This window comes from Saimiri boliviensis, chromosome 12, assembly GCF_048565385.1.
Source record: "Saimiri boliviensis isolate mSaiBol1 chromosome 12, mSaiBol1.pri, whole genome shotgun sequence".
NCBI classification, from domain to species: domain Eukaryota; kingdom Metazoa; phylum Chordata; class Mammalia; order Primates; family Cebidae; genus Saimiri; species Saimiri boliviensis.
In genome coordinates this window covers 35,608,517-35,634,025 of record NC_133460.1, presented here as the reverse complement: position 1 = coordinate 35,634,025, position 25,509 = coordinate 35,608,517, and the positions used below count along the sequence as shown (strand labels likewise).

The window sequence follows — 25,509 nt, the reverse complement described above, 5'->3', positions numbered from 1 at the left end:
CGGAGAGTACTTAATCACAAACAGTAAAGGGTACCATTCACTGGAGCAACAGGGCAGACACCGCCTTTACCAAACGATCAAACTTCACATTACCAAAAACGGGACAAACTGACATTATCCAAGTGTGTTCCACAGGAAAAACAAAAAATTAACTTGAATCTTATTATGGGGCAAGAGGGAGGGGAGGATTAGACAAATCTAGTTTATGGGATATTCTATAAGACAACCGGTCCGGACCCGTCGAAATTATCATGTGATAAGACTCCCCCTATAAAAGTAAGGACTGATCTGAATTAAAGGACACCGAAAAGACGTAACTCAAGGCAATGAATGAATCCACGATGGGAGGGGGTCTTACTTCGAACAACTGAAACTGGAACATAAACTGTCTACTAGCTAACAGTACTGCATCGATATTACATCTCTCGGGTATGAAAATGGCCCTGAGGTCACGAACAATGCATTTGTTCTTAGGAGATGCACTGCCGGAGTATTTATGATAGGAAATCGCGGAAAAGGAACTCAGAAGTGAGTCCCAGTCGCTCGGCTCAAAGTTCGCGCGTGCGCACAGCCCTCTCTTTCCAAGACTTTATTTTGCGCGGCCCGAGAATCAGATAGTGCTCGTAAGGCGGAAATGCGCGATAGCGGGTTCCGGTGACCACGAAGGCGGCTAAGGCGACGGAATGGAGGAGGTACCTCACGGTGAGCTCGCGGAGGGGGCGTGGGTGGTGGGGCGAAAGTGTCGCGACCTGCTCTAACTGTGGTCTTGTGTCTGCGTAGACTGTCCAGGGGCCGACAGCGCCCAGGCGGGCCGAGGGGCTTCATGTCAGGGATGCCCCAACCAGCGGCTGTGCGCTTCTGGAGCGGGAGCCACTCCAGACCCAGGTGAGAAAGGGGCAAGGCCTCAACAGGAAGTGAGAGGCCCAGGCCCGGAAGAGGCGGGGCATGGAGGGAGGGGGCGGGATCTGCAGAATGAGTGACAGGGGCGGGCTAAACGGTATTGTATACGGAGAGGGGCGGGGCCCAGAGGGGGCGGGTCGTGGAAGTTAGGCAGGGTGAGGGCGGAGCTTGGAGTGACAGGGACTAGGCCTTTAAAAGGCGGGCGCGGAGGCAGTAGCGCGGATAGAGGGCGGAGACTGGCGCAGGGTCAGAAGGCACGTTACTAAAAGTATCGTGCCAGAGGTTTGAGTGGGACTAACCGACCGCGGAGAAAACGGGATAAGCTCCAAAGTCAGGGAGTTCTCGGACTTAAATCCTGGCTCTGCCAGCTACTTTCTTGATACAATTTTCTTCCTTTTGAGGAGTGATTCTTTCTTTCATTCAACGGAAATGTGTTGATCGCCTCGTAGGTACCCTGCTGTTCTGGGGACACGGCTGGGGATCAGGCATGGTCACTGCCCTGGTGGAGTTTAGCTTAACATTGGAAACATAAACACGTGAGCTAGCAACTAAACCACCATAGCTTCAAGTGCTGTGAAGCACAGATTCGAGGATGGGAGGACTCTGGGAGCCTGCTCAGGACCTTAAAAAGCAGGATGCAGAGGGAGAATCTTTCCCGCCGCTTCCCCTTTTTTTTCCTACAGAGTCTTGCTGTGTGGCCCAGGCTGGAGTACAGTGGTGTGATCTCGGCTCACTGCAACCTCCGCCCCCCGGGTTCAAGCAATTCTTGTCCCTCAGCCACCTGAGTAGCTGGGACTACAGGCACCCGCCATCATGCCCAGCTAATGTTTGTATTTTTAGTAGAGATGGGGTTTCACTATGTTGGCCAGGCTGGTCTCGAACTCCTGACCTCCGGTGATCTACCTGCCTCAGCCTCCCAAAGTGCTGGGATTACAGGTGTGAGCCACTGTGCCCCGCCAAGGGAGAGAATCTTGAAGGAGTTCAAAGAGAGACTTGGGTTTGATTCTTGGGTCCATGTAGTGTGACCATCAGCAATAGTGCCAACTTCTCTGAGCTTCTGGTTCCTCATCAACAATGGGAACAAGCTGGGTGTGGTGGCTTATGCCTGTAATCCCAGCAGCACTTTGGGAGGCCGAGGCAGGTGGATCATTTGAGGTGAGGAGTTCGAGACCAGCCTGGCCAACATGGTGGTGAAACCTGTCTCTACTAAAAATACAAAAATTAGCGGGTGTGGTTGTCCATGCCTATACTCCAGGCTGAGGTGGGAGCATCGCTTGAACCTGGGAGGTGGAGGTTACAGTGGGCTGAGATCATGCCACTACACTCTACTGGCCTGGTGACAGAGAGAGACCCTATCTCAAAGGAAAAAAATAAATGAAGAGAAAAAGAGTTACTTCTATCAATCAAATGGAGAGACTGAACCAAGTCTCTACCGGTGAAGGTTTATTGAACCAGAGCTTGAGGAAGTGCCCTGGAAAACACGAGTCAGAAACGTCTGTGGCCTGTGCTCCCTGGAGAGGTTCCAGGAGGCTCATGTTTATAGATTTCGTTAAAAGGGGGAAAAGCATGCAGGAAAAAGTGTGGCAGGCCTTGAGACAGGTAGTCATGTCTTGTGAGGTTTTAATTAGTGCCCAGTATATCTGTGCTATACAGAAGATAAGGTGAAAATTCTAAAAAGGAAATAAAGGAAGATTTCATTAGACAGATGTCTCAGGAGAGGAGAGGGAGGATTGATCGTCCTGTCTTTGTTCAGCACGTGGGAAGCTTGTAATGGACATTGTCAGTGTGACATTTAACAGACAGTAGTAACACACAAGGAGTTAGGCTAAGTTTACAGTCCTAAAGAAAGTTACAGTTGACATGTCCTTGTTTATGGGAGGATATTCATCTTCAAAGTTTTAGGGGCCAGCAAAGAAGTTCCTTGGGAGCAATCTATGAGGATCGTCATCTCACAATGGAGATGTGTGAGGCCTTTGGCCTTTTGCAGGAGTCTGGTTAATCTAGAATGCTTTGACACAGGTTAGGAAGTAATAGCTGTCCGTTGATGGGGAGGAGGACAGCAGTGTTGGGAGGTTTCCAGGCCAAACGTTCACTCAAGATGGAGACAGGCCGGGTGTGGTGGCTCACGCCTGTAACACCAGCACTTTGGGATTTCAAAGTGGGACATCATGAGACATTTTATTTCCTTTAAAACAATACACAATACCTCGTGTATTGTTTTAAGGATTTGAAATAAGATAGTTTCATTGACAGATACTTAGTATGAGCCTGCTGTCTATCAGGATTTCTCAACCTACGCTGTTGACATTTGGGGCAGGATCACTCTTTGTTGTGGGAAGGTGTCCTGTGCATTGTAGGACATTTAGCATGATCCCTGGCCTCTATCCATCAGATGCCAGCAGTACCTCTCCTGTAATAATGAAAAGTGTCACCAGCCTGGGCACAGTGGCTCACGCCTCTAATTCCAACACTTCGGGAGGCCGAAGCAGGTGGATCACTTTGAGGTCAGGCAGGAGTTTGAGACTAGCCTGGCCAACATAGAGAAACACCATCTTTACTAAAAATACAAAAATTAGCTGGGTGTGGTGGCGGGTGCCTGTAATCCCAGCTACTGGGGAGGCTGAGGCAGGAGAATCGCTAGAACCTGGGAGGTGGAGGTTGCAGTGAGTGGGCTCCAGCCTGGGCAACAGAACGAGACTCTGTCCCAGAAAGAAAAAGAAAAGTGTCTCCAGACATTACTAAATGTCCCTGGGGGATTTTGTCCCCAAGCTGGGGACCATTACTGTATGCAGAGTTCTCTTCTGAAGCTGGGAATACAGCACTGAAAACTTCAGAGAGTCCCTCCCCTTGTGGAGAGTATCTTTAGTTGGGGGACACAAACATGTAAACCAATAAATGAGACACCTTCAAATGTGATAATAGCCTTATTTTCTTCCTAGTACTTACTTCTACCATTGACGAAGAGGTATTTCTGAGGATCCTTTTAAACTGCCCCAGGACTAGGACTAGTAGTTAGCTCTTCCTGGTTGACTGGAAGAGTGACATTCGAGGTTTGATCAGGGACCTCATCCCCTGTACTTTGGCTTTCTTTGCAGCTATAGAGGAAATCAAAGAGAAAATGAAGACTGTCAAACACAAAATCTTGGTATTATCTGGGAAAGGCGGTGTTGGGAAAAGCACATTCAGCGCCCACCTTGCCCATGGCCTAGCAGAGGATGAAAACACACAGGTGAGTCCTCAGAAACCACTGGGGGATGCGCATTCTGTCTGAGGGTCGTGATGGCTATTGAATAACTGATTTCTAGGCCAGGTGCAGCGGCTCACGCCTGTAATCCCAATGCTTTGGGAGGCTACAACAGGCAGATCGCTTGAGGCCAGGAGTTTGAGATCAGCCCCGCCAACATGGCAAAACCCTGTCTCTACTAAAAATACAAAATATTACCTAGGTGTGGTAGCGCAGGCCTGTAATCCCAGCTATTTGGGAGTAAGAGCCATGAGAATTGCTTGAGCCCGGGAGGCAGAGGTTGCATTGAGTCGAGATTGCGCTACTGTACTCCCGCCTGGTGCACAGAATGAGACTGCCTCAAAGGAAACATGGAATTGGCCTCTTTGGAATCTCAGTCCCTGCAGAGAAGCAATGCCCAGTAGTGAAATCAAGCATTTCATTGGATTCTCTAGCCAAGAAAATGGCTAGCAGATGTACATCTCCCCTTGCGTGTGGATAGTTACCTTACATGCTTGTTTCTTTTTCCTCTTTAATAACCCCTTTTTGCTTTTCTCTAAGCCAGGGACCTGCAAACTATAGCCAATGGGCCAAATCAGCCAGGCGCAGTGGCTCACGCCTGTAATCCCAGCACTTTAGAAGGCTGAGTTGGGTGGATCATGAGGTCAGGAGTTCAAGACCAGCCTAGACAACATAGTGAAACTGTCTCTACTAATAATTAGCCAGGCGTGGTGGTGCGTGCCTGTAGTCCCAGCTACTCGGGGTACTACATTTAAGATGCAGAAAGCAAGATGCTGAGGCAGGAGAATAGCTTGAACCCGGGAGGTGGAGGTTGCAGTGAACTGAGATCACACCACTGCACTCCAGCCTGGGTGACAGAGCAGAGCAAGACTCCATCTCAGAAAAAAAAAAAAGGGGCCAAATCCAGTTTTTCCCTGTCTTTATGGCCTATGAACTAAGAATGGTATCCACATTTTTGAAATGTTTTTTGTTTGTTTGAGACAGGATCTCACTCTGTTGCCTAGGCTGAAGTGCAGTGCTATGATCAAGATTTACTGCATCCTCTACCTTCCAGGCTTATGAAGCTATTCTCCTACCTCAGCCTCCCAAGAAGCTGGGACTACAAGTGCTTGCCACCATGCCCAGCTAATTTTTGTGTTTTGTAGAGGTGGGGTTTTGCCATGTTGCCCAGGCTAGTCTTGAACTTCTGAATTCAAAGCATCCCCCTGCCTCGGCCTCCCAGAGCGCTGAGATTAAAGGCATGAGCCACTGTGCTTGACCTAAAATTGCAGTTTTTAAATTAGTACCTAAGAACCTACATATGATCCTTGATTTTGCCCACAAAGCCTAATAATATATTTCCTGTTGGCCCTTGTGGAAAACGTTTGCTGGCCCTAACAAGAGTTTATTCATTTCCACCCAAGTATTCAGATGAGCATGAAAACTCAGATTACCCAGTGCTGCTCTCTGGATCTCAACTTTAATAAAAAGGGTTGTGGATAGCTAAGAACACGCACTCAAGTCAGACAGCCCAAACTCAGGTTCCGGCTCCATCTGCACCACTGCTGTGACCATGGGCAGGTTACCAGGCTTACTCTGCCTTCGTTTTCTCATCCATGAAATGGGACTCCAAGGACTGAGTGAGATGACACATATAGAGCACTTAGCACGGGGCCTGACCAATAGTAAATGCTCCGTAAATGTCTCTGATGGCCATCATTTTTATTCCTTTATTTCACTAACCAGATGTGAAGGGATGATTCTATCTGCCTTAGAGATGAGTCTGTAGCCTACCCAAAGTATAGTACTGAGTAGCTTCAAAATATACTTGTTGGGCCGGTCGTGGTAGCTCATGCCTGTAATACCAGCTCTTTGGGAGACTGAGGCAGGCAGATCACTTAAGGTCAGGAGTTTGAGACCAGCAGCCTGGCCAACATGGTGAAACCCTGTCTCCACTAAAAAATACAAAAATCAGCTGGGTGTAGTGGCACGCACCTGTAGTCTTAGCTACTTAGCAGGAGGCTGAGGCACGGGAATCACTTGAACCCAGGAGGCAGAGGTTGCGGTAAGCCGAGATTGCCCCACTGAACTCCCACCTGGGTGACAGACTGAGACTCCATCTTAAAAAATGAAAATTTAAAAAATTATATATAAACACACACACACACACACACACACTTGTTGATTCATTGTTTTGGTAGTTGGCAGTCTCTTGCCATTTGAGGGTCAAATTTGTGTTGGCCTAGTGGACTGGCTAAGAAATCTGGTTTCTCAGATTGTCTGTACTGTTTAGAATAATCTTTGCTTTTTGAAGCTGTCAGGAATATTCTTAAACAGCTCACTGGAGATGGGCTTTCATCTGGTCCCTTGCAGGTAACCACTTGTGAGTAGACAACTGTTGACATCATTCACTTTCATGTAATTAGTTTCTGAAGTCTTTGCTGCATGCTTGTCTAGACTTTGCAATATACAGAAGGAAAGCACACCAGTGTGGAAATATGGCTAGATCAGGTGTACTTCTTTATGCAGTGGTAGTTTTAAAAAAAAAAAAGGTCAGCATTTAGGAAAGTTTTTTTCTCCCCAGGCAGACCTACTCATGACAGTGATATCATGATCTGCAAAGTGTCAACACATGGAAAATGCTTAAAATGTTTTGATTAAAGTCAAGCAGCACAGATTTCTCCCTGTCCTAAATCTAGCTGGATGGTGGGATGCGCCCTGACCCTTTCCTGCCTGCTGTCTGGTGGAAGCTTGGCTCTAACTGTAGGCAAGACCATTCCATGTTAGCGCTTGAGGCAGGCAGATATCTGTCATCTCATTGGCAAAGGGCCTTGGATCAAGAGAGAACAGAATTAGAAAACACCCCTAACGAATCACAGGCTGAGCAGGGAGTGTGTAAGTTGTACTGAAGGTAGGAGGAGCCTCTGTAGCATAAGCCTGAGCCATGAGACGGCAAAGAGTCCCACACCATCTTCCACCGCAAAAGTCACTGACTCCCAGCCTGGGCTACAAAGTAAGACCCCTGTCTCTACAAAAAGTAAAAAATAAAAAAAGTTAGCCAGGCATGGTGTTGAGCACCTGTAGTCCCAGCTACTCAGGAGACTGAGGTAGAAGGATCACTTGAGCCTGAGAAGTCAAGGCTGCAGTGAGCCATGACTATGCCACTGCACTCCAGCCTGGGCAACAGAGTGAGACCCTACTTCAAACATCATGAATAACCAGCAAGTCATCAACTTCCATAAATTAACCTTTTTTTTGAGGCAGAGTGCTGCTCTGTTGCCCAGGCTGGAGTGCAGTAGTGTGATCTTGGCTCACTGCAGCCTCCACCTCCAGGGTTCAAGCGATTCTCCTGCCTCAGCCTCCTGAGTAGCTGGGATTACAGGTGCCCACCACCATACCCAGCTAATTTTTATATTTTTAGTAGAGACGGAGTTTTACTATGTTGGCTGGGCTGGTCTTGAACTCCTGACTTCAGGTGATCCACCTGCCCCAGTCTCCAAAGCACTGGGAATACAGGCATGAGCCACCACACTTGGCCACCACAAATTAAACATTTGTGATCTGAAAGGCTGTCATTACAAGGTCAGCACTGGGTGTTTCAGGACTGACTGTGTAAGGCTCTCCTGTGGGACTTGGGACTGCAGAGCAGGAAGGGGCCTGGGAGACATCAGAGCACTTATCTCACATATCAGAAGCCTGAACAACCGAGGCTTAGAGAGCAGAAGCAAATTGTGCAAGGTCTAAAAGTTGGGAGCTGGGCGTGGTGGCTCACGCCTGTAATCCCAGCACTTTGGGAGGCCAAGGTGGGCCGATCACCTGAGATCGGGAGTTTGAGACCAACCTGACCAACATGGAGAAACCCCGTCTCTACTAAAAATACAAAAAAAATTAGCCAGGTGTGGCACATGCCTATAATCCCAGCTACTAGGGAGGCTGAGGCAGGAGAATCGCTTGAACCTGGGAGGCAGAGGTTGCAGTGAGCTGAAATCACACCATTGTATCCAGCCTGGGCAACAAGAGCAAAACTCCATCTCAAAAAAAAAAAAAAAATGTTGGGACTAAACCCCTCTTCCCCTACCTTCCTCATTATGCGCAGTTTGGGGTGCTGGGTAAAGGAGATGCTTTGGATCCTGAGAGCCCTGTGGCATCCCCTTCCCTCCGCCTTCTGCAGCAAATGCTGCCTCTTCCCATCAGCTGCAAACACAGGCCCAGAGTTCCTGGTGTGGAGGAATGCAGGCACATTGCTCAGCTTTGCTTATCTGGCCTAACCTAAGCAGAATTACTTGGACAGATTTTGGGGGAGTAATAGGATCAACAGTAAGTCTGAAGAGACAGGACACAGGGCCACCCTGGGCATCTGGGTGGCAGGAGCCTGTCAGCAGCCTCTCGTGCCTGCCACAGGAGTGAGTGCGCTTGATCTTCTTCTGGCATCCTTACATCATTTCGTGCAAGTTTCACTCCGCAAGAGAGTGAACTTCCTCTAAAAGGAACTGATGAAATTGTTCCCTGAAAGAAGGGCATGGAGACAGAGTAGCTAGAAACCTGAGAATATCGAGGAATGTCTCTATCATAGTCATTGATAGTGATGGTGTCATTTCCCCGTGGATCGTTGACACTTCAGTCCCAAGTATCAAGCTCCTGAGAGAGCAAGTCAGGTTTTCCCATGATGTCACTCTGCTGTGTTCCTCAGATGGCCCCATAGAGGGCGCCTGAGGCCAGCACTGGGCACAGGTTTGAGACAGCGCTGGGTGCAGAGGAAGTAGGTGGCTAGGCTTGTTGAGAAGATTGAAGAGGGAGGCAAGAAACTAATTGGGTGCAAGTTAAAAAGTGACCCGGAGGTGCAGCACTTTGGATCTGAGTCACTGCAGTTTTCAAGATGAGTACTAGTCCTGTTCTCAGAAAGTTCCCGAAAGCCATCTCAGACCTCCTGTATCAGAGGGGAAGGCTTAGGATGGAAGAGGTCGCGTGAGGCTGCGCCCAAGTCACAAGCAAAGAGCTTTTCCAGGTTTCCACCTTACTTTAAGTTTCCGTTTTGAAAGTTCAGCCTAAACAGTCATTCACCTTCAGGATCAAAGGAAAACAGGGCTTGGTTCAGCTTCCACTCTGGTCCTCCACGGCAGGCCCCGTCGCATACTGGAAAGAGTCCTGGTTGGGGACAGAAGACCTCAGTTTATGTCCCAGCTCTGTTCCTCGCTTATTGAACTGGTCTCCTCTGAACCTCAGTTTCCTCCTCTGTAAGCAAGCGATAATGATACCATCTAGGCACATGACTACCTCGGCCTCCCCAAGAGCTGGGACTACAGGTGTGAGCCACTGTGCCCAGCCCCCAATATATTTTTTTAATACATTCACAGTGTGCTTAAATGCTTGCATCTGAGACTCCTGAACAAGATAGGATAAGTTTGAGAAATATTTAAGATGCAGAGAGAAAGACTTGGTGAGGGGGTGAGCAAAGGATTGCTGTTTAGGGTGGCTCCAAGATGGCTCTCGCTTGGCTGTCCCATCCATTCTGTCCCACAATCTAAAAAGGCACTAGGCCCCTTTCCCTGTCTCCTCCAGCCAGAGCTCAGTAAACAGGGTCTGGGCCCAAGCCTCCAAGTGACCTGACACCCAGGTCTGTAAGATCACCCTCAAGGAGCTGAGCCAGGCTGAGAGGTAGGGAACCGGGGGCATCAGTGTTTATGAACCTTGAGATCGGTGTTACGACTCTACATCAGGAGAATCCGACGGCTCCAAGTTTGACCCGGTTTCTGTCTTCCCCCCAGTCCGTTTCCTCTAACCCCACTCCTCTCCCCGTGGTGCGTACCTGGGCTTTGTGCATTCAGTTATGTAACCGCTTTGGTCTCTTCTTGCTCCCTAGATTGCTCTTCTAGACATCGATATATGTGGGCCATCAATTCCCAAGATAATGGGATTGGAAGGAGAGCAGGTAATAGCGGTTACAGAACTCAGGAAATTGTTCTCTTAAGGCAAACTCGGTAGCACTGCACTGTCAGATGTAAACAAACAGGTATGCAGAGCCCATAAATGCTTTGTTGTTGTTTTTTGTTTTTGAGACAGTCTCTACTGCCCAGGCTGGACTGCAGTGGCACGACCTCAGCTCACTGCAACCTCCGCCTCCTGGGTTCAAGCAATTCTCGTGCCCCAGCCTCCTGGGCAGTTGGGACGACAGGGGTGTGCCACCCACCATGCCTGGCTAGTTTTTGTATTTTTGATAGAGACGGTGTTTCACTATGTTGGCCAGGCTGGTCTCCACTTCTTGACCTCCAGTGATCACCTGCCTTAGCCTTCCCAAGTGTTGGGATTACAGGCGTGAGCCACCGCACCTGGCCCATAAATGTTTATGTGGGCCTGATGAGCTGAGATATGTGCTTGGTAGTCCATCTGTCTACTTTAACAACTGTGAGTTTTGAGGGGCCGGGAGTATCTATGAAGTCCATCTACACCATTTGAGAAGCATTGGTTTCGATGCCTCCTCAGAGGGGAAGGGAAACAGCCAGTGAAATGCAGAAGTGAGACACGGAAATTTAGCTCTGACTGGGAACATTAGACTAGGGCTTGCTAAGGCTCTGTACCCTGGAAGCAAGGGAATATTTCTGCCCCTGTGGTCTCCCCTGGGGAACTGAGACTGCAGGGTGGGTGAGCGATGCAGGCTGGGGGCAGGGCCGTAGCAGTGTCTGTAGTTGCTGGCTTCTTGCTAGCAAGAAGCTCTCCAAGAGAGGATTCCCCCATGGGCAGTGCATGGAAGCTGGGGCTGGGGGTGCTGGGATGTCCCAAGAGTCTCAAGAGTGTTTCTTTCTTTAATTAGTGCCAGGGATGCGTTAATCATGTTCTGAGGATTCAGTAGTAAACAAGGCCTATAAAGACCCCCATCTGAGTGGGAGAGGACAGAGGCTAGGTAATGGGAAACCAACCCAGAGTGAGGGTATAGACAGTAGGGCAGGGTCAGAGTGCTGCTGTTTGGGAGGGGTGGTCAAAGGTGCCCTCACTGAGGGGTAGCATTTGAGCAGAGGATGACAGGAGGGGAGAGCTGAGGGAGGAGCATTCTGCGCTAATGGAGCAAGTGTGTAGGCCCCTGACGCTGGGTGTCCTTGTGTTCTGAGTAGAGTGACCAGTGGGGCTGGAGGGTGGCCCAAGGCCGATGGGGCCAGGCCTTGCAGGCACATTTTGTTTTTTTGTTTGAGACTGAGTCTCCCTTTATTGCCCAGGCTGGAGTGCAGTGGCGTAATCTTGGCTCACTGCAACGTCCACCTCCAGAGTTCAAGTGATTCTCCTGCCTCAGCCTCCTGAATAGCTGAGACTACAGGCACATGCCACCATGCCCGGCTGTTTTTTTTGTATTTTTAGTAGAGATGGGGTTTCACCATATTTGCCAGGCTGGTCTCGAACTCCTGACCTTATGATTCACCCACTTCAGCCTCCCAAAGTATTGGGATTACAGGCATGAGCCACTGTGCCCGGCCCCTTGCAGGCACTTCTAAGGCCTTTGTGTTTGCTTCTGAGGGAATAGGGAAGGAGAGCGATGTCACTCCTTGAGGCTTGGTCACATACCCCCATGGATGTGGTACCACAAGCCCCAGCGAGGGTATAAGGTACTGTCATCACACATAAGTATTTGATAGAAATAGAAATTTTAAAATAAAGTAAAACAGAAGTTTTACCACGTTCTTCTCCAATAATGGAGAAGATTGGATCGTCCTGTTTACCATAACTCTGAGGATAAGTGGACTTAGCAAACGAGTATAAACATAAATGAATGGTTTTGTTGGGTTTCTTTTTAATAGAACTTCAAAGTCAGGCACAGAGGACCACATGTTGTATGATTCCACTTACATGAAATGTGCAGAGTAGGTCAGTCTACAGAGAGAAAAAGTAGCTTAGGGGTTCCCTACGGCTGGGAGGATATGAGAGATACTGGAGGGGCGATAGCTGAGGGGTGACAGCTATAGAGATTCTTCCTAGAGTCATGAAAATGTTCTAAAATTGTGGTGGCCAGGCATGGTGGCTCACGCCTGTAATCCCAACACATTGAGAGGCCGGGGTGGGTGGATGACTTGAGATCAGGAGTGTGAGACCAACCTGGCCAACATGGTGAAACCCTGTCTCTACAAAAAACTACAAAAATTAGCTGGGCGTGGTGGCAGGCACCTGTAATCCCAGCTACCTGGGAGGCTGGGGCAGGAGAATCACTTGAACTTGGGAGGTAGAAGTCGCAGTGAGCCAAAATCGTACCACTGCACTACAGCCTGGGCAACAGGGCGAGACTCCATCTCAAAGATAAAAATTATTAAATTGTTGTGATGGCTGCATACTTGTGACTGTACAGAAAACCACTCAGTTCGACACATTCAGTGGGTGAGTCTTACTGTCTATGAATCATGTCTCAGTAAATCCGTTGAGAAAAGTAAGGCTTCATTAAGAAAAATAGACTTGCAGTATGCACTTTGGGTGCTGCTGGACGCCTGCTGGAGGGAAGAGGTCTGTCTGAATCTTGAAGTTGCCCTAGGGAGCCGTACTTTGACCCCACTTAGCCCTTTCCCTTGGAGGCAGCAACTGGAGCTGATTCAGGACGGGTTCTGACTCAGCTGTTTCACTGGAGGCCATTCCCTTCACTCCTGTGTTTTTATAAAAGCCACCTCATTGCTTCACAGGTACCTGCATTTTCTTAACAGTCCTAGCCAATTTTTATCACTCTTAAAATACCTTAGACACAACGTCATATTTGAACTTTTGGTTCCCTATCTAGACACCCAACCAGAGTTTCCAAATAACCCAGCTTGGGGCACAAAGGGAGTTGAGTTGCATCTTTATTACCCACACCCCCAGCTGTTCACCTCCTTTTAGGAATTTCATGGTACCATATAAGACAATGAATTGTATTTTATAAAACTGTCTTCTTTGCACAATTTGTGCATGAAATGTGACCAGGGTACATGATTTCTACAAATGAACATTGGTGCTCATGTTCACACAGGTTCACCAGAGTGGCTCAGGCTGGTCTCCAGTGGTAAGTTTTCACCTCTTTGCCTTATTTTCACAGTAGTGTGTGGTTGTATGAACATAATGGGTTTATGGTTTGTCAGTCCAGGGTATTTATTGGGGTACTTCTTGAGGCACAAAGGATGCGATTAAAACCAGTGATTGGCAGACTTTTTCCATAAAGTGTAGGATGGCAAAGATTTTTAGCACGTGCGCCTACATTCCCTGCTGTCGTAGCACAAAAGTAGTAACATGTAACTGAACAACCAGGGAGACCAGCCTGGCCAACGTGGTGAAACCCCATCTCTACTTTAGCCAGGCATGGTGGCACCCACCTGTAATCCCAGCTACTCGGGAGGCTGAGGCAGGAGAATTGCTTGAACCCAGGAGGCAGAGGCTGCAGTAAGCTGAGATCACGCCGCTGCACTCCAGCCTGAGCAACAGAGCTAGAATCCATCTCAAAAAAAAAAAAAAAAAAAAAAAAAAAAAGACACAGAGTTAAGGAGGTGACATTACTTACATTAGCTGAGTTCCTGTCATCGCAGCCCATGGACATACAGTGCCTCTTTCAAATCCCCTAACATGGTGCTTTTTTTTTTTTTTTTTTCCAAAAATGATTTAGGATGCAGAGAGTGAATGTGCTTATGGGTCACACAGCAGTTTTGTCCTGAAAATGGTTTTTTCAGTGAGAGGTCAGACAGAAGACCTGGGGGAGGGCCTCACTGCATGGCTTTGAGTAAAGTGTGTCTTGCCTTCCCTCCGTTCCCTCTCCAGTACATGGAAGACAACTTGGGGGTGATGTCAGTGGGTTTCCTGCTCAGCAGTCCTGATGACGCTGTTATCTGGAGGGGACCAAAGAAAAACGGTTTGCCACTCTGCCTTTTTTTGTTTCTCACATCCTTCCACGAGCATCGTGGCTCTCGGCCTCATCTGCACCCTGTCCTGCCAGTCTCAGCCTGCTGGACCCCACAGTATATTGTTTTTAAGCACCCATTGCCTCTTCTTCACTGGTTGAAAAGAGGTCATCGAAATACCCCAGTTTTCCCTTATATAATTACAAGTATCTGCTGTGAGTTTTTCTCTCCTTAAAAGCTATAGAACCCTGGCCAGGTTGGGTGGCTCACACCTGTAATCCCAGCACTTTGGGAGTTTGAGGCGGGCAGATCACCTGAGGTCAGGAGTTTGAGACCAACCTGGCCAACATGGTGAAACCCCATCTGTACCAAAAACATAAAAAATTAGCCAGGTATGGTGGTGTGCACTTGTAATCCCAGCTACTTGGGAGGCTGAGGCAGGAGAATCACTTGAACCCAGGAGGCAGAGGTTGCAGTGAGCTGAGATCACGCCACTATAGAACCCTGAAATTATTTTTATCATGGTTTCATCATGACTTATTTGGGTCAGAGAGGTGAGATCGACAGCAGGTTGATCTGCTACTGAGACTTAGGGTAATAATGTGAAACTGTTATCAGGATGAGCTTCCTCAGCCTCAGCACTATTGAAATTTGGAGCCAGATAAATAAAGAAAAAATGAGCATCCCCTGCGATTCCTCTTTCTAGGCATGATCAAGCAGTTCCTCCGAGATGTGGACTGGGGAGAGGTGGACTACCTCATTGTGGACACCCCACCTGGGACGTCGGATGAACACCTCTCGGTCGTCCAGTATCTGGCCGCGGCACACATCGACGGAGCAGTGATAATCACCACTCCCCAGGTGAGCAGGCTCCCAGGTGGAGCTGGGTCCAAACTGTGCTCCACCCTGCAAGGCTTCCTTCCTGCAAGGCTCTGATACCCTGGTCTCACCAAGGTTCTTCCCAGTGTGTATTCCACAGCCGCATCCAATGCACATCTGCAAAAACCTCTTTTAAAATGTCAGCTGGGCACAGTGGTTCACACCTCTAATCCCAGGACTTTGGGAGGCTGAGATGGGAGAATCGCTTGAGCCCAGGAGTTCGAGACCAGCCTCAACAATATAGTGAAACCCCATCGCTACAAAAAATATTTTAAAATTAGCCAGGCATGGTAGCTCGCACCTAGAGTTCCAGCTACTCGGGAGACTGAGGTGGGAGGATCATTTGAGCCTGGGGAGAGGAGGCTGCTGTGAGCCACGATCGCGCCAATGCACTCCAGCTAGCACAACAGAGTGAGACCTTGTCTCAAAAGAGTAAGAAAATAAGTCATCTTTAGTCTAGACATTTGTAGCTATCAATGATGTATTTTTTTTAGTCCATAAATTAAACAGTAAAGAATGCTTTTTGAAGGGTCAAGAATGCTCTTTGAAGGTTCCTGGAGGAAACTAGCGAAGCCGCCAGTGCAGTCACAATTCACATCATGTTGCCTGGTGCCGTCAGCCTTGCCGTGTCCACGCATCAAGTCCCCTGATCTACAGTGTATTTCCATTTACATCCCAGTAGCATTTAGGAAATCTCTCCAGTTTTCAACAGAACTAGCTGGGTGCAGTCAGGGATTTCGGGATAAGCCGCTGGGTACCCTCGCTCCTTCCTTAGTGACACCCAGTGCCCCTCTGTACCAGTCACCTAGTGGCTGTGCCCCTGGGCCCATGGTGAGCCCAAGCTGCAGTAGGAAGTTTCCTCTCTGTAAGCCCTACAGAGAGCAACTGCAGGCAGGACCGTGACACTGTCCATCTCAGGGTCCCGAGTAACCAGGGGCTCTCCTCCACAGTTACGCTTGACTGCTCTTCATGATGTTCTCCTCCACACCTAAGAAAGCCCAACAAAGGAGGTTTGCTTTGATCTCATTGGTCAGAATCAGTCAGGATGACCCATAGTCTCACCCTCATTCAGCACTCACTGAGCTCCAACTACGTGCTAGGCATCAGGGCAGTACAAAGGCCTGGCCCCCCATGGTGGCCCCTGTGGCTCCCTGAGGAACACAGGTGCCAGACACACTCATGAGGGCTCAGCCAGTGGAGTGGCAGGCCCAGCGGCCATGGGAAAGGTATCTGGGTCAGTAAATGGTGACAAGATTCATGTCCATTTTGGCATTCTGCAGAGAGGGGCCATGGGGGCACATGGAGGAGCAGAACACAGTGGTTGGTGCTACGCACAGTGGCTCATGTCTGTAGTCCCAGCATTCTGGGAAGCCAAGCCGGGCAAGTCACTTCAGGTCAGGAGTTTGAGACCAGCCTGGCCAACATGGTAAAACCCTGTTTCTACCAAAAAATAGAAAAATTAGCCTGGCATAGTGGCAGGCACCTGTAATCCCAGCTACTTGGTAGGCTGAAGCAGGAGAATTGCTTGAACCCCAGAGTCAGGGTTGCAGTGAGTGGAGATCACGCCACTGCACTCTAGCCTGGGCAGCAGAGCGAGACACCGTCTCAAAAAAAAAAAAAAAAAAAAAAAACAAAGAAACAAATGAGAGACTGAGCCGCAGCCCAGCTACTTTCTAGCTGAACGCCTCTTCCTCTGCACCCCAGCCTCAGTGCCAGGAGTCAAACATGTCAGGAAAAAAACAGGCCCAAAGCTGCAAACCTTTTGAGCTCACGTGAGTGGTGAAGCCACAGGTGCTAAGGAGTTACTACACCTGACAGTGACCAGCCACAGCAGCACTTGGGCACAGGGATCTATGATAATGTGAACTGGGGAAAACAGGCAGCTACTGAGCACTGTTCATGCACAGTAATCACACTAAAAACTCAGTTCAGAAGGGAATGTGGAGTTGTCCACGTTGGGCAATACTCCCTATTTCTTTTTAGTCCATAAAGTTGTTTGTGTTCATAATTATCTGTCTAGATCAGGGATCGGCAAACTTTCCTGTAAAGGGCCAGATAGTAAGTAGGCTTTGCGGACCCCACGGTCCCTGTCACAGCTCCTCAGCTGTGCCACTGTGGAGTGAAGCAGCCACAGGCAGTGCCCAGAGGGATGGGCATGGCTGGTTCCAAAGGAACTTGATTTATAAAACCAGCCAGATTCAGTCCCCAGTCTGGGGTTTGCCAAGCTCTGGTCTAGAAAACAGTGCACACTCAGGCTGAATATATTTAGGACATGGAGCATGGAGACATGTTAAAAGTTCATTTTCAGATAGGCATGGTGGCTCACGCCTGCAATCCCAACACTTTGGGAAGCCGAGGCAAGAAGATCACTTCAGACCAGGAGTTTAAGACCAGTCTGGACAACATAGCAAGACCCTATCTCTACAAAAAATTAAAAAGCTAGACAGGTGAAGTAGCATATGCCTATAGTCCTAGCTACTCGGGAGGCTGAGGCAGGAAGATTGTGTAAGCCCAGGAGGTCGAGGCTACAGTGAGCTATGATTGTGCCACTGCACTCCATCCTGGGCAACAGAGTGAGTTCCTGTCTCTAAAAATAAGAAGTCATTTTCTTTCAAATTTATGTCTTGCGATTTGGCTGTGTGGGAAGTAAATAGCATCTCAAACAAACAGGGCTTAGCGCTGGTAGGCACTAAATAAATATGGATTTGGCGGGGTCAGGTATTAGGTCATTTTCACACTGCTGTAAAGAACTGCCTGAGACTGGGTAATTTATAAAGGAAAGAGGTTTAATTGACTCACAGTTCCACATGGCTGGGAAGGCCTCAGGAAACTTACAATCATGGAAGAAGGCGAAGCAGGCACGTGATACACAGTGGCAGCAGTGAGAGAGACTGTGTGTAGGAAGAACTGTGAAACATTTATGAAACCATTAGAGAACAGCATGGGGGGAACCGCCCCCATGATCCAGTCACCTCCCACCAGGTACTGCCCTCAACACGTCGGGATTGTGGGAATTACAATTCGTGATGAGATTTGGATGGGGACACAGAATCAAACCATACCAGGGCAGAAACCTCTAAGGCTTCATGATAGCAGATCCACTGCATTGCAGCCACCCAATCGGGTGCACGGACATTCCCTTTCTCGCACTTTGATGCTGGAATCACTCATCTCTTCACCTTCATAGGAGGTGTCCCTCCAGGATGTCCGGAAAGAAATCAACTTCTGCCGCAAGGTGAAGCTGCCCATCATCGGGGTGGTGGAGAACATGAGTGGCTTCATCTGTCCTAAGTGCAAGGTGAGGGTGCATGGGGCTGCCAGGCGATCTGAACAAAATGCTGCCTTCACAGTTGAGGAAACAGTCAGAAGGGTGCTCTGCAAACAGTTTCTGCTTTCCCTGGCATTTTGGGAAGTGGAATCACAGCTAAAATCCCTTTCTGCTGACTAAAGGAAAGTTCTTTTGGTGTTAAGTGTTTCACATTCAAACTAAGCTTTTGTGTGTGTGTGTGTGTCTCTAAGTTTCTTTAAAATGTAGTCCATCCAGGCCGGTTGCAGTGGCTAACGCCTGTAATCCCAGCACTTTGGGGGGCCGAGGTGGGTGCATCACCGGAAGTTAAAAGTTTGAGACCAAGCTAGCCAACATGGTGAAACCCCATCTCTACTAAAAATAGAAAAAAATTAGCCAGGCATGGTGGTGGGTGCCTGTAATCCCAGCTATTCAGGAGGCTGAGGCAGGAGAATCATTGGAACTGGGGAGGTGGAAGTTGCAGTGAGCCAGGATTGCACCATTGCACTCCAGCCTGGGTGACAGAGCGTGACTCTATCTCAGAAAAAAAATAAAATGTGGTCCATCCCTGTGATTCTGCAAGAAAATCATGTTTCCTCCCCTTTGAATTTGCCTTGCAGAAAGAATCTCAGATATTCCCTCCCACGACCGGGGGCGCAGAGCTCATGTGCAAGGACCTGGAGGTCCCTCTCCTCGGCAGAGTGCCCCTGGATCCAGTCATAGGTGGGTGACCCCGGCATGTGGCGGGACCTCACTCCTCGGTCAGTCCCACAGTCATGGGTCAGGCATGACAGTGGGTAGCTATGGAGAGGGGCGATGGAAGGAAGAAGGTCAGTGGGGCACTGGAGCCAGACCCACCCTCCAGCTAGCACCCCCAGAGGCCTCCAGGAGAAAAGCCGAGACCCCTGTGGGTAGACAGCGGGAGCAAGTAGGCCTCAGGCAAACGGGTGAGGCCTGCAAGAATGGGTTAGAAGTTGGTGAGGGCGGTGGTGGCAGGGGACTGAGGAGGGCGCTCAGTAGAGGGGCAGCTCCAGGGGACATAGATCACTGACCTGTGAGCAGGGGCCACATTCCCAGAATGGTCCGGGGGAGGGTAGGGGCCGAGTATTTGTGAGGAGGGTTGGAGGGTGGGAGCCTGGAGGTGGGGAGAGCAGAGGCCATCTGGGGTGCCCTCGCGGAGGGCCAGGCCCGCATGGGGAGCTCAAGGGGAGAATGGGAGCCTGTGGGAAACGGCTAAGTGCCATCATCACTGAGTGTCAGTGTCCCGTGCCTGGGATCAGGAGGCCCAAGGGTGGCTGGCCTGGGGTCAGAGTTCAGCATGAGGCCCTGAGTTCTGGCGTTGGTGTAGAAAGGGAGGGACACACAAGAGAGAAAGTGACAGGATCTGATGGTCGAAGTTGTCCCCACTGCCAGTACAAGCCACCCAGAGGAGGGTCCGTCCCTCAGAGACAGTGAAGCAGGGGTGAGGCCGGGCCCTCTGGGGTGCTGCGGCTGAGAGGTGACGTGGCTCAGGTTGTCAGCAGGCTCTGGGGTCAGTCAGGAGAGGGTGGTTTGTGTCCATGCAGGCAAGTGTTGAAGCCACAAGGCGTGGACAGGACTGCCAAGGGGCTGCGCAGAAAGCGGGAGCCAGGACAGTGCTGGGGCGGCTGCCGTGAGGAAGTGGGGAAGGGGTGCAAGGGCCACTCGGAGGATGGGAACGGCCCTGGAGAACCCTAGAGACCCCATGCACCCAGGCAGCTGGGTCCCAAACTCCTTCTTCCCACATCCCTAAATGCTTCTCTGGCATGTGATTTCCCCAACAAAATGTAGAAAAGTACAGCTGCTTTCTCAGCCTTCCCCAGCATTATAAAACACTCACCAGGCAGCTTTTTCAGTGACCAGAAGTGGTGCTGAGAGCTGCCCTCAAAGGTCCCTGAAGGCAGGCAGGCCATATGAATGGACGTGACTGGGTGGGGAGCTTGAGGCACAGCCATTCCTGCCAGCTTGCACCTCTGCCACAGGTTAGCTCTGCCGAGATGGGATTGATGGACAGGACATTTATCAGGGGAAACATCTGTGGGAAAAAATCACAAGGGAGAGCATTAGCCCACGATGAAGGAGTGCAGGAAGGAACATATCAGCCCACAAGAGCATCTTAGCCCATGGGAGCATCTTAGCCCATGGAAGTATCTCAGCCCAAGGGAGCATCCCAGCCCTCAAGAGCATCTCACCCCTTGGAAGCATCTCAGCCCCAAGGAGTATCCCAGCTCTCAAGAGTATCTCAGCCCAAGGGAGCATCCCAGCCCTCAAGAGCATATCAGCCCATGGAAGCATCTCAGCCCATGGGAATATCCCAGCTCTCAAGAGCATCTCAGCCCATGGGAGCTTCTCAGCCCACAGGAGCATCCCAGCCCAAAGGAGCACCTCAGCCCACAGGAGCATCTCAGCCTACTGGAGCATCCCAACCCTTAAGAGCACCTCAGCCTATGGGAGCATCCCAGCCTGAAGGAGCATCTCAGCCCACTGAAGCATCTCAGACCATGGGATCATCCCAGCCCAAAGGAGCATCTCAGTCCACTGGAGCATCTCAGCCTACTGGAGCATCTCGGCTCATGGGAGTGTCAGCCTGCTGGAGCACCTCAGTGTACTTTACTTAGTCTGCTGGAGTGTGTCAGTCTGTTGGAGCAGCTCAGTCTGCTGGAGTGTCTTGGCTGCTGTCAAGGAAAGCTGAGCACAGCCACCAGGGCATTCCTGGGTTCACTCACCCATCAGAGGGGCTGCATCTCCCAGGAACGTGCCTGCCTGAGTGCCATGCTCGGCTCAGTCACTAGCAAGGAGCAGCCTGAGGGCGGCATTGCCTTGACACAAACGTGGTGATGGATTTTGGAGCATGGCAGCTGCTGTCAGAGATCCAGGAGGGGTGTTCTTGTGGCCATCACAACTGCCACGTTTTCCAGTGTTTAAAGAAGAGCTAGAAGTTCAAGACCAGCCTTGGCAACATGGTGAAACCCCGTCTCTACTAAAATGCAAAAAAATCAGCCAGGCATGGCGGTGTTCGCCTGTAATCCCAGCTATTTGGGAGGCTAAAACAGGAGAATTACTTGAACCTGGGAGGCGGAGGTTGCAGTGAGCCAAGATTGTGCCAGCCTGGGCAACAGAACAAGACCTTGTCTCAAAAAAAACAAAATGCCATGCTTGCTAACCCACCCAAATATTTCCATGGGCCCAGCCACAGGCCTGCCATTGCCATTGTTCAACAGATCAGGAAGTAACCTTGGAGCCCTGTGTTAGATCCTGATGTGACTTTTCTTCCAAAGAGCCACCAACCTCCATCTTCCCACCTCCCACACCCAGTCCTGGCATCGACCCTTGTCTTTCCTTTCAGGGCCACTTTTCACAAGAGCTCATTTCAAAGCAGAGGAGCCCCCTGTGACAGCTGCGGGCTCATTCTGAGCTGAGAGAGGATTAAGTGTCTTCTAGTGAGCACGGTCCTGTGTGTCAAATGCACACTGCGGAACCTCACCTCGAGGGGAAACCACAGTTAAGGCCAGGGAGTGCCAGAAAGGAAGGGGTGGTTCACACTTGCACACCCAGGAGGGTGGAGCGTGAGGGCCGAGTGACACACATCTGGCCAGGTCACTGGGGACAGAGTGGGCACAAAGCCACCTTCCTAGGAACAAACAGGAAGGCATGAGAACAGCACTTCAGTCCCCTCTGGGGACATGGTGGCAAAGAGTTACAGATGTCAGCGCCCTGGTGCTGTGGGTCCTGGCCTCATGTGCTGACGATCACAGGAGGGCTGGCCTCAGATCCTCTGCCACCACTAGCTGTGGGACTTGGGCTAGTCATTTTGCCTCTCTCAGCCTCAATGGCCTCATGTGTAAAATGCAGGTGACAGTGGTACCTAGTGAGAGGGATGGACAGGGATGGAGTAAGAGGATGCTTGGGATCTCCTGGGCAGGGCTGAGCTCACACCAGCTCTTCTGGCAATTCTGCCTGTTCTTGGAGAGGTGGGAGCCCAGGGGGAAATGTGGTTAAGAAGGGAAACACTAGAGCAGGTTTGTGTGTTGGGAGCTGGGGAGCCCTGTGGGGAAGAGAGACCTGAGTGAAAGTCAGGGACAGAAAGCCCCAACATGACTCTTCTGGGATCCCCAAGCTCCCAGGTCTGGCCCAGCGAACGAGCACTCATGTGCCTCCCTAGTGAGTTCCACATGGTCTTGTGGTCCCCGTATTAACGGTGGAGGGGGTCCAGGTTCTTGGCATCTTACACGAAAAATTGGGCAAGACACACAAAGCAAGGAAGGAATGAAGGGATTTACTGAAAATGAAAGCACACTCCGTGGTGTGGGAGGGGAGTGGGCCTGAACACAGGGGCTTGAAGACCCCATTACAGAGTTTTTGTGAGTTTAAATACCCTCTGTGTGGAGTACGCCCTATATAAATGAAGAGGATGAAGTAAAGTTACAAAGTCATTTACGGTGTACGTCCTATGGAGAAGACATTTCCTATTACAGCTGAAGTGTGAATTGGCCTTACGTTCCCTGCCTCCAGACCCTATTTTCCTGCCTCACCGGGTCATCTGGGCTCCACATCTACCACCAGCCTCTCCCCACAGCCCTCTTCTCCCACTTGGGCTCCCCTGTCCCACAAGAGCGACACAGTAGTGAAGTTGAAGAAATGAGTGCAAGGTGGGAACCCCTCCTGGGGTTCACCTAAGGCTGGTGACCGACCATGGGCAGTGCAGTCACTTAGCCCTGTTTCTCCGGCAGCTCAGGGCCTGGGCAGTGGGCAGAGTAAGCTGACGTCAAGTCCACCCACGAGTGGGCACTAGCAGGGCAGACTGGAGGCGAGAACATCCCCAAGAATGACCCCAAGCCCCTATGTCTTGTCCATGGGATAACATGGTCCTAGAGAAACCTGGGTGTGCAAAGGAGGGGACTGGAGCAGTGGCTACATGGCGGGGAAAGACCAGCACACCAATGGACACCAGTGTAGATGACCGGGAAGATATGACAAGCAGCGGGCAGAATGTGTGTGTCATATGCTCCCATTTGTATTTTAGGTATATGCAAGTATGTGTGTTTGCACACTTGTAAGCGTGCACCACATTTATATACCCATAATATTTCTGGACACTAGTAGCCCTTTTTGGACTTGCCTTCATGATATATCCTTTTGTGTTCTGTACTTTTTTTAACCATGTGCATTCATGTTCCTTTTACTCAAAAGCTGGTTAATCTCTGAAAATGCAGACTCCTGGGCCCACCTGGAAGCTGCTGAATCAGTTCTCTGTAGGGCCCCGGAACCTGCATTTGCCACACACCACCTGATGATTTAGCCACGCTGAGATGCTGGCTGGGGACACCCTGCTGGAAGGAGGGTCCCAGAGATCCCAATAGCCTGTTCTACTTTGCTCTTCATTACAAGTGAAGGGCTCAAGATCTTCCCGTTGTCACCAGCACAGAAAGAGCTCCAAGATCTTGGGGCCACTGAGTTTTCCTCTTGGATTGAATTGTATTCCATTTGTTTCTTTTAAGGTAAGAATTGTGACAAAGGCCAGTCTTTTTTGATTGATGCCCCGGATTCCCCAGCCACCTTAGCCTACAGAAGTATAATTCAGAGTAAGTATTTCTGTGAGTAGTTAATGCAGAGGCCTGTGGGGCAGGAAGCAACATAAAGGAGCTAAGTGTGTGGGGGTGTGGAAGGACAGACGGGTGGTGGGGTCTTTGATCACCACAGAGTGGCCCACAGCCCAGGAAGCCAGGAGTCCACGAGAAGTTTCTCAGCGTGTGAGTATTGTGAACACATTCATAGTTTAAAAAATAGTGGTGAGGGTGAAATTTATGGCTTAGGAAATACATCCTAATAAAGCCATAAAGTAATTGATTTTGAAAAGTAACTGATTTAAAAACAGCAACGACAACAGGCCAGGCACAGTGGTTCACACCTATAATCCCAGCACTTTGGGTGGAGGCAGGCAGGCAGATCACTTGAGGCTGGGCAAGAGTTCAAGACCAGCCTGTCCAACATGGCAAAACCCCATCTGTACTAAAAATACAAAAGTTAGCCAGGTGTGGTGGCACGCGCCTGCCCAGCTACTCAGGAGGCTGAGGTAGAATGGCTTGAACCTAGGAAGTGGAGGTTGAGTCAGCCCAGATCATGCCACTGCACTCCAGCCTGGGCAACAGAGTGAGACTGTATCTCTTTTGAAAAAAAAAACCATGGTGGGCCAGACCAAACCCAAGTGCAGCCCACATTCAGCCACTGGCAGCCATCAGAGGCCTCAGTTAAGGCAGAATTGTCAGTGTTTGTTAAAGCTGCAGCCTCTCAGTCTGTGGCTGGGTTTTACTTGCCTAGAAGAATGATGTCAAGGGTAAGGCAACAGCATTCCCAGAATCCTCCATCTATAGATGGGCTAAGGAAGGCCTCAGCCATTGGTTATGACCGTGATGGGCTGTGTGAGTTATTTGGGTCACTTTCAAAGACTCAGGGCATCACAGACAAGGGCTTTTTATGGAACCAGCCAGAGGATTCCACCCGTTAAGACACACCTCCCCACCCCGCTTCCCCAGCACAGAATGGGGCTGTCAGGGGGCAGACAAGCCATGAGCATTCTATGCCTGTCATCTTGTTTTCCAGAAATCCAGGAGTTTTGCAGTCTCCATCAGTCAGAAGAAGAGAACCTCATCAGTTCTTGAAACAAGAGAATGTTCAGGACCAGCAGTTACCGAGCGGGGCATTCACGGGGCAGCACATCCAGCCAGACCCAGCCAGCTCCAGGACGCGGTGGGTCACAGCAAAAAGGGACAAGACCCTGGTGTGGTCCGAAGCCACTTTCTCAGAGACACTTTGATCCTCGAGTGTGTGTACACTATTCTCTAGAACGTATATAAAGGGCATTCTTTACAAATGTGCCATTTTAAGAATTAAAAACCCCTCTTCAAACCTCTCCTCTGAGGCCTGTCTCATGTAAAAAACAAACGGGTTATGGGACCATGGGATTCTGCTGTGTCGGAAGCTTAGTCAGTTATAGAAACTCCCATTTAAGCCATTTCTGCCTCCGAAGAGAAGAAAGCTAGAACAGCAGCAAAGGGGTGAGTGTACCGCCTCACTGCGGAACACACGGGTACGCTTTCAAACAGCACACAGTCCAAACGCTCTTCTTCAGATTGAGGAAAAATCTAAGTCACAGAGCTCACGCTGGGGTTCGTTCTAAAATCACTCCATATGATGCAACTGGGTCAACTCAAAAAGGCCTTGAATCACTCAATAAGACGGAATTTGGGGTCTGTGTATACATACACCCTGTGTAGTAACATGCACAGTATATCCGGTAATGTCCACTGTCATATGCAAAACAGTTTTCAGGTTTTTAAATTAAATTAAAAAGAGTCAGATGTAAATGCTAC

At 49.8% G+C, this 25,509-nt stretch overlaps 2 protein-coding genes across 6 annotated transcripts in view; one reads left to right on the top strand and one right to left on the bottom strand.

Moving 5' to 3' along the window:
• The first annotated feature begins 594 nt into the window (after positions 1-594).
• On the top strand, positions 595-25,049 carry NUBP1 (NUBP iron-sulfur cluster assembly factor 1, cytosolic). 2 transcript variants are annotated; one of them, XM_003928723.4, is made up of 11 exons: positions 595-702; positions 781-885; positions 3,996-4,129; positions 9,984-10,052; positions 13,098-13,130; positions 13,877-13,967; positions 14,663-14,817; positions 18,023-18,133; positions 18,742-18,844; positions 23,638-23,721; positions 24,740-25,049. In XM_003928723.4, exons 1-11 carry the CDS (start codon positions 684-686, stop codon positions 24,796-24,798), a joined length of 963 nt encoding a protein of 320 aa, XP_003928772.1. In that variant the 5' UTR covers positions 595-683; the 3' UTR covers positions 24,799-25,049. The 2 variants fall into 2 exon arrangements, with proteins under 2 accessions (XP_003928772.1, XP_010337669.1); XM_010339367.2 differs by lacking the exon at positions 9,984-10,052.
• TVP23A (trans-golgi network vesicle protein 23 homolog A) overlaps positions 14,812-25,509 on the bottom strand; it is a 66,062-nt gene continuing 55,364 nt past the window's right edge. The window contains exons 8-9 of one of the 4 annotated variants that reach the window (XR_012512814.1): positions 19,980-20,174; positions 14,812-17,742 (exon numbers count right to left, since the gene is read on the bottom strand). The gene's annotated coding sequence lies outside the window, so the exon portion shown is untranslated. Of the gene's footprint in view, positions 17,743-18,119; positions 18,178-18,843; positions 20,175-25,509 lie in introns of those variants that run through there. The other 3 variants (XR_744976.3, XR_744977.3, XM_010339364.3) reach the window with 3 other exon arrangements.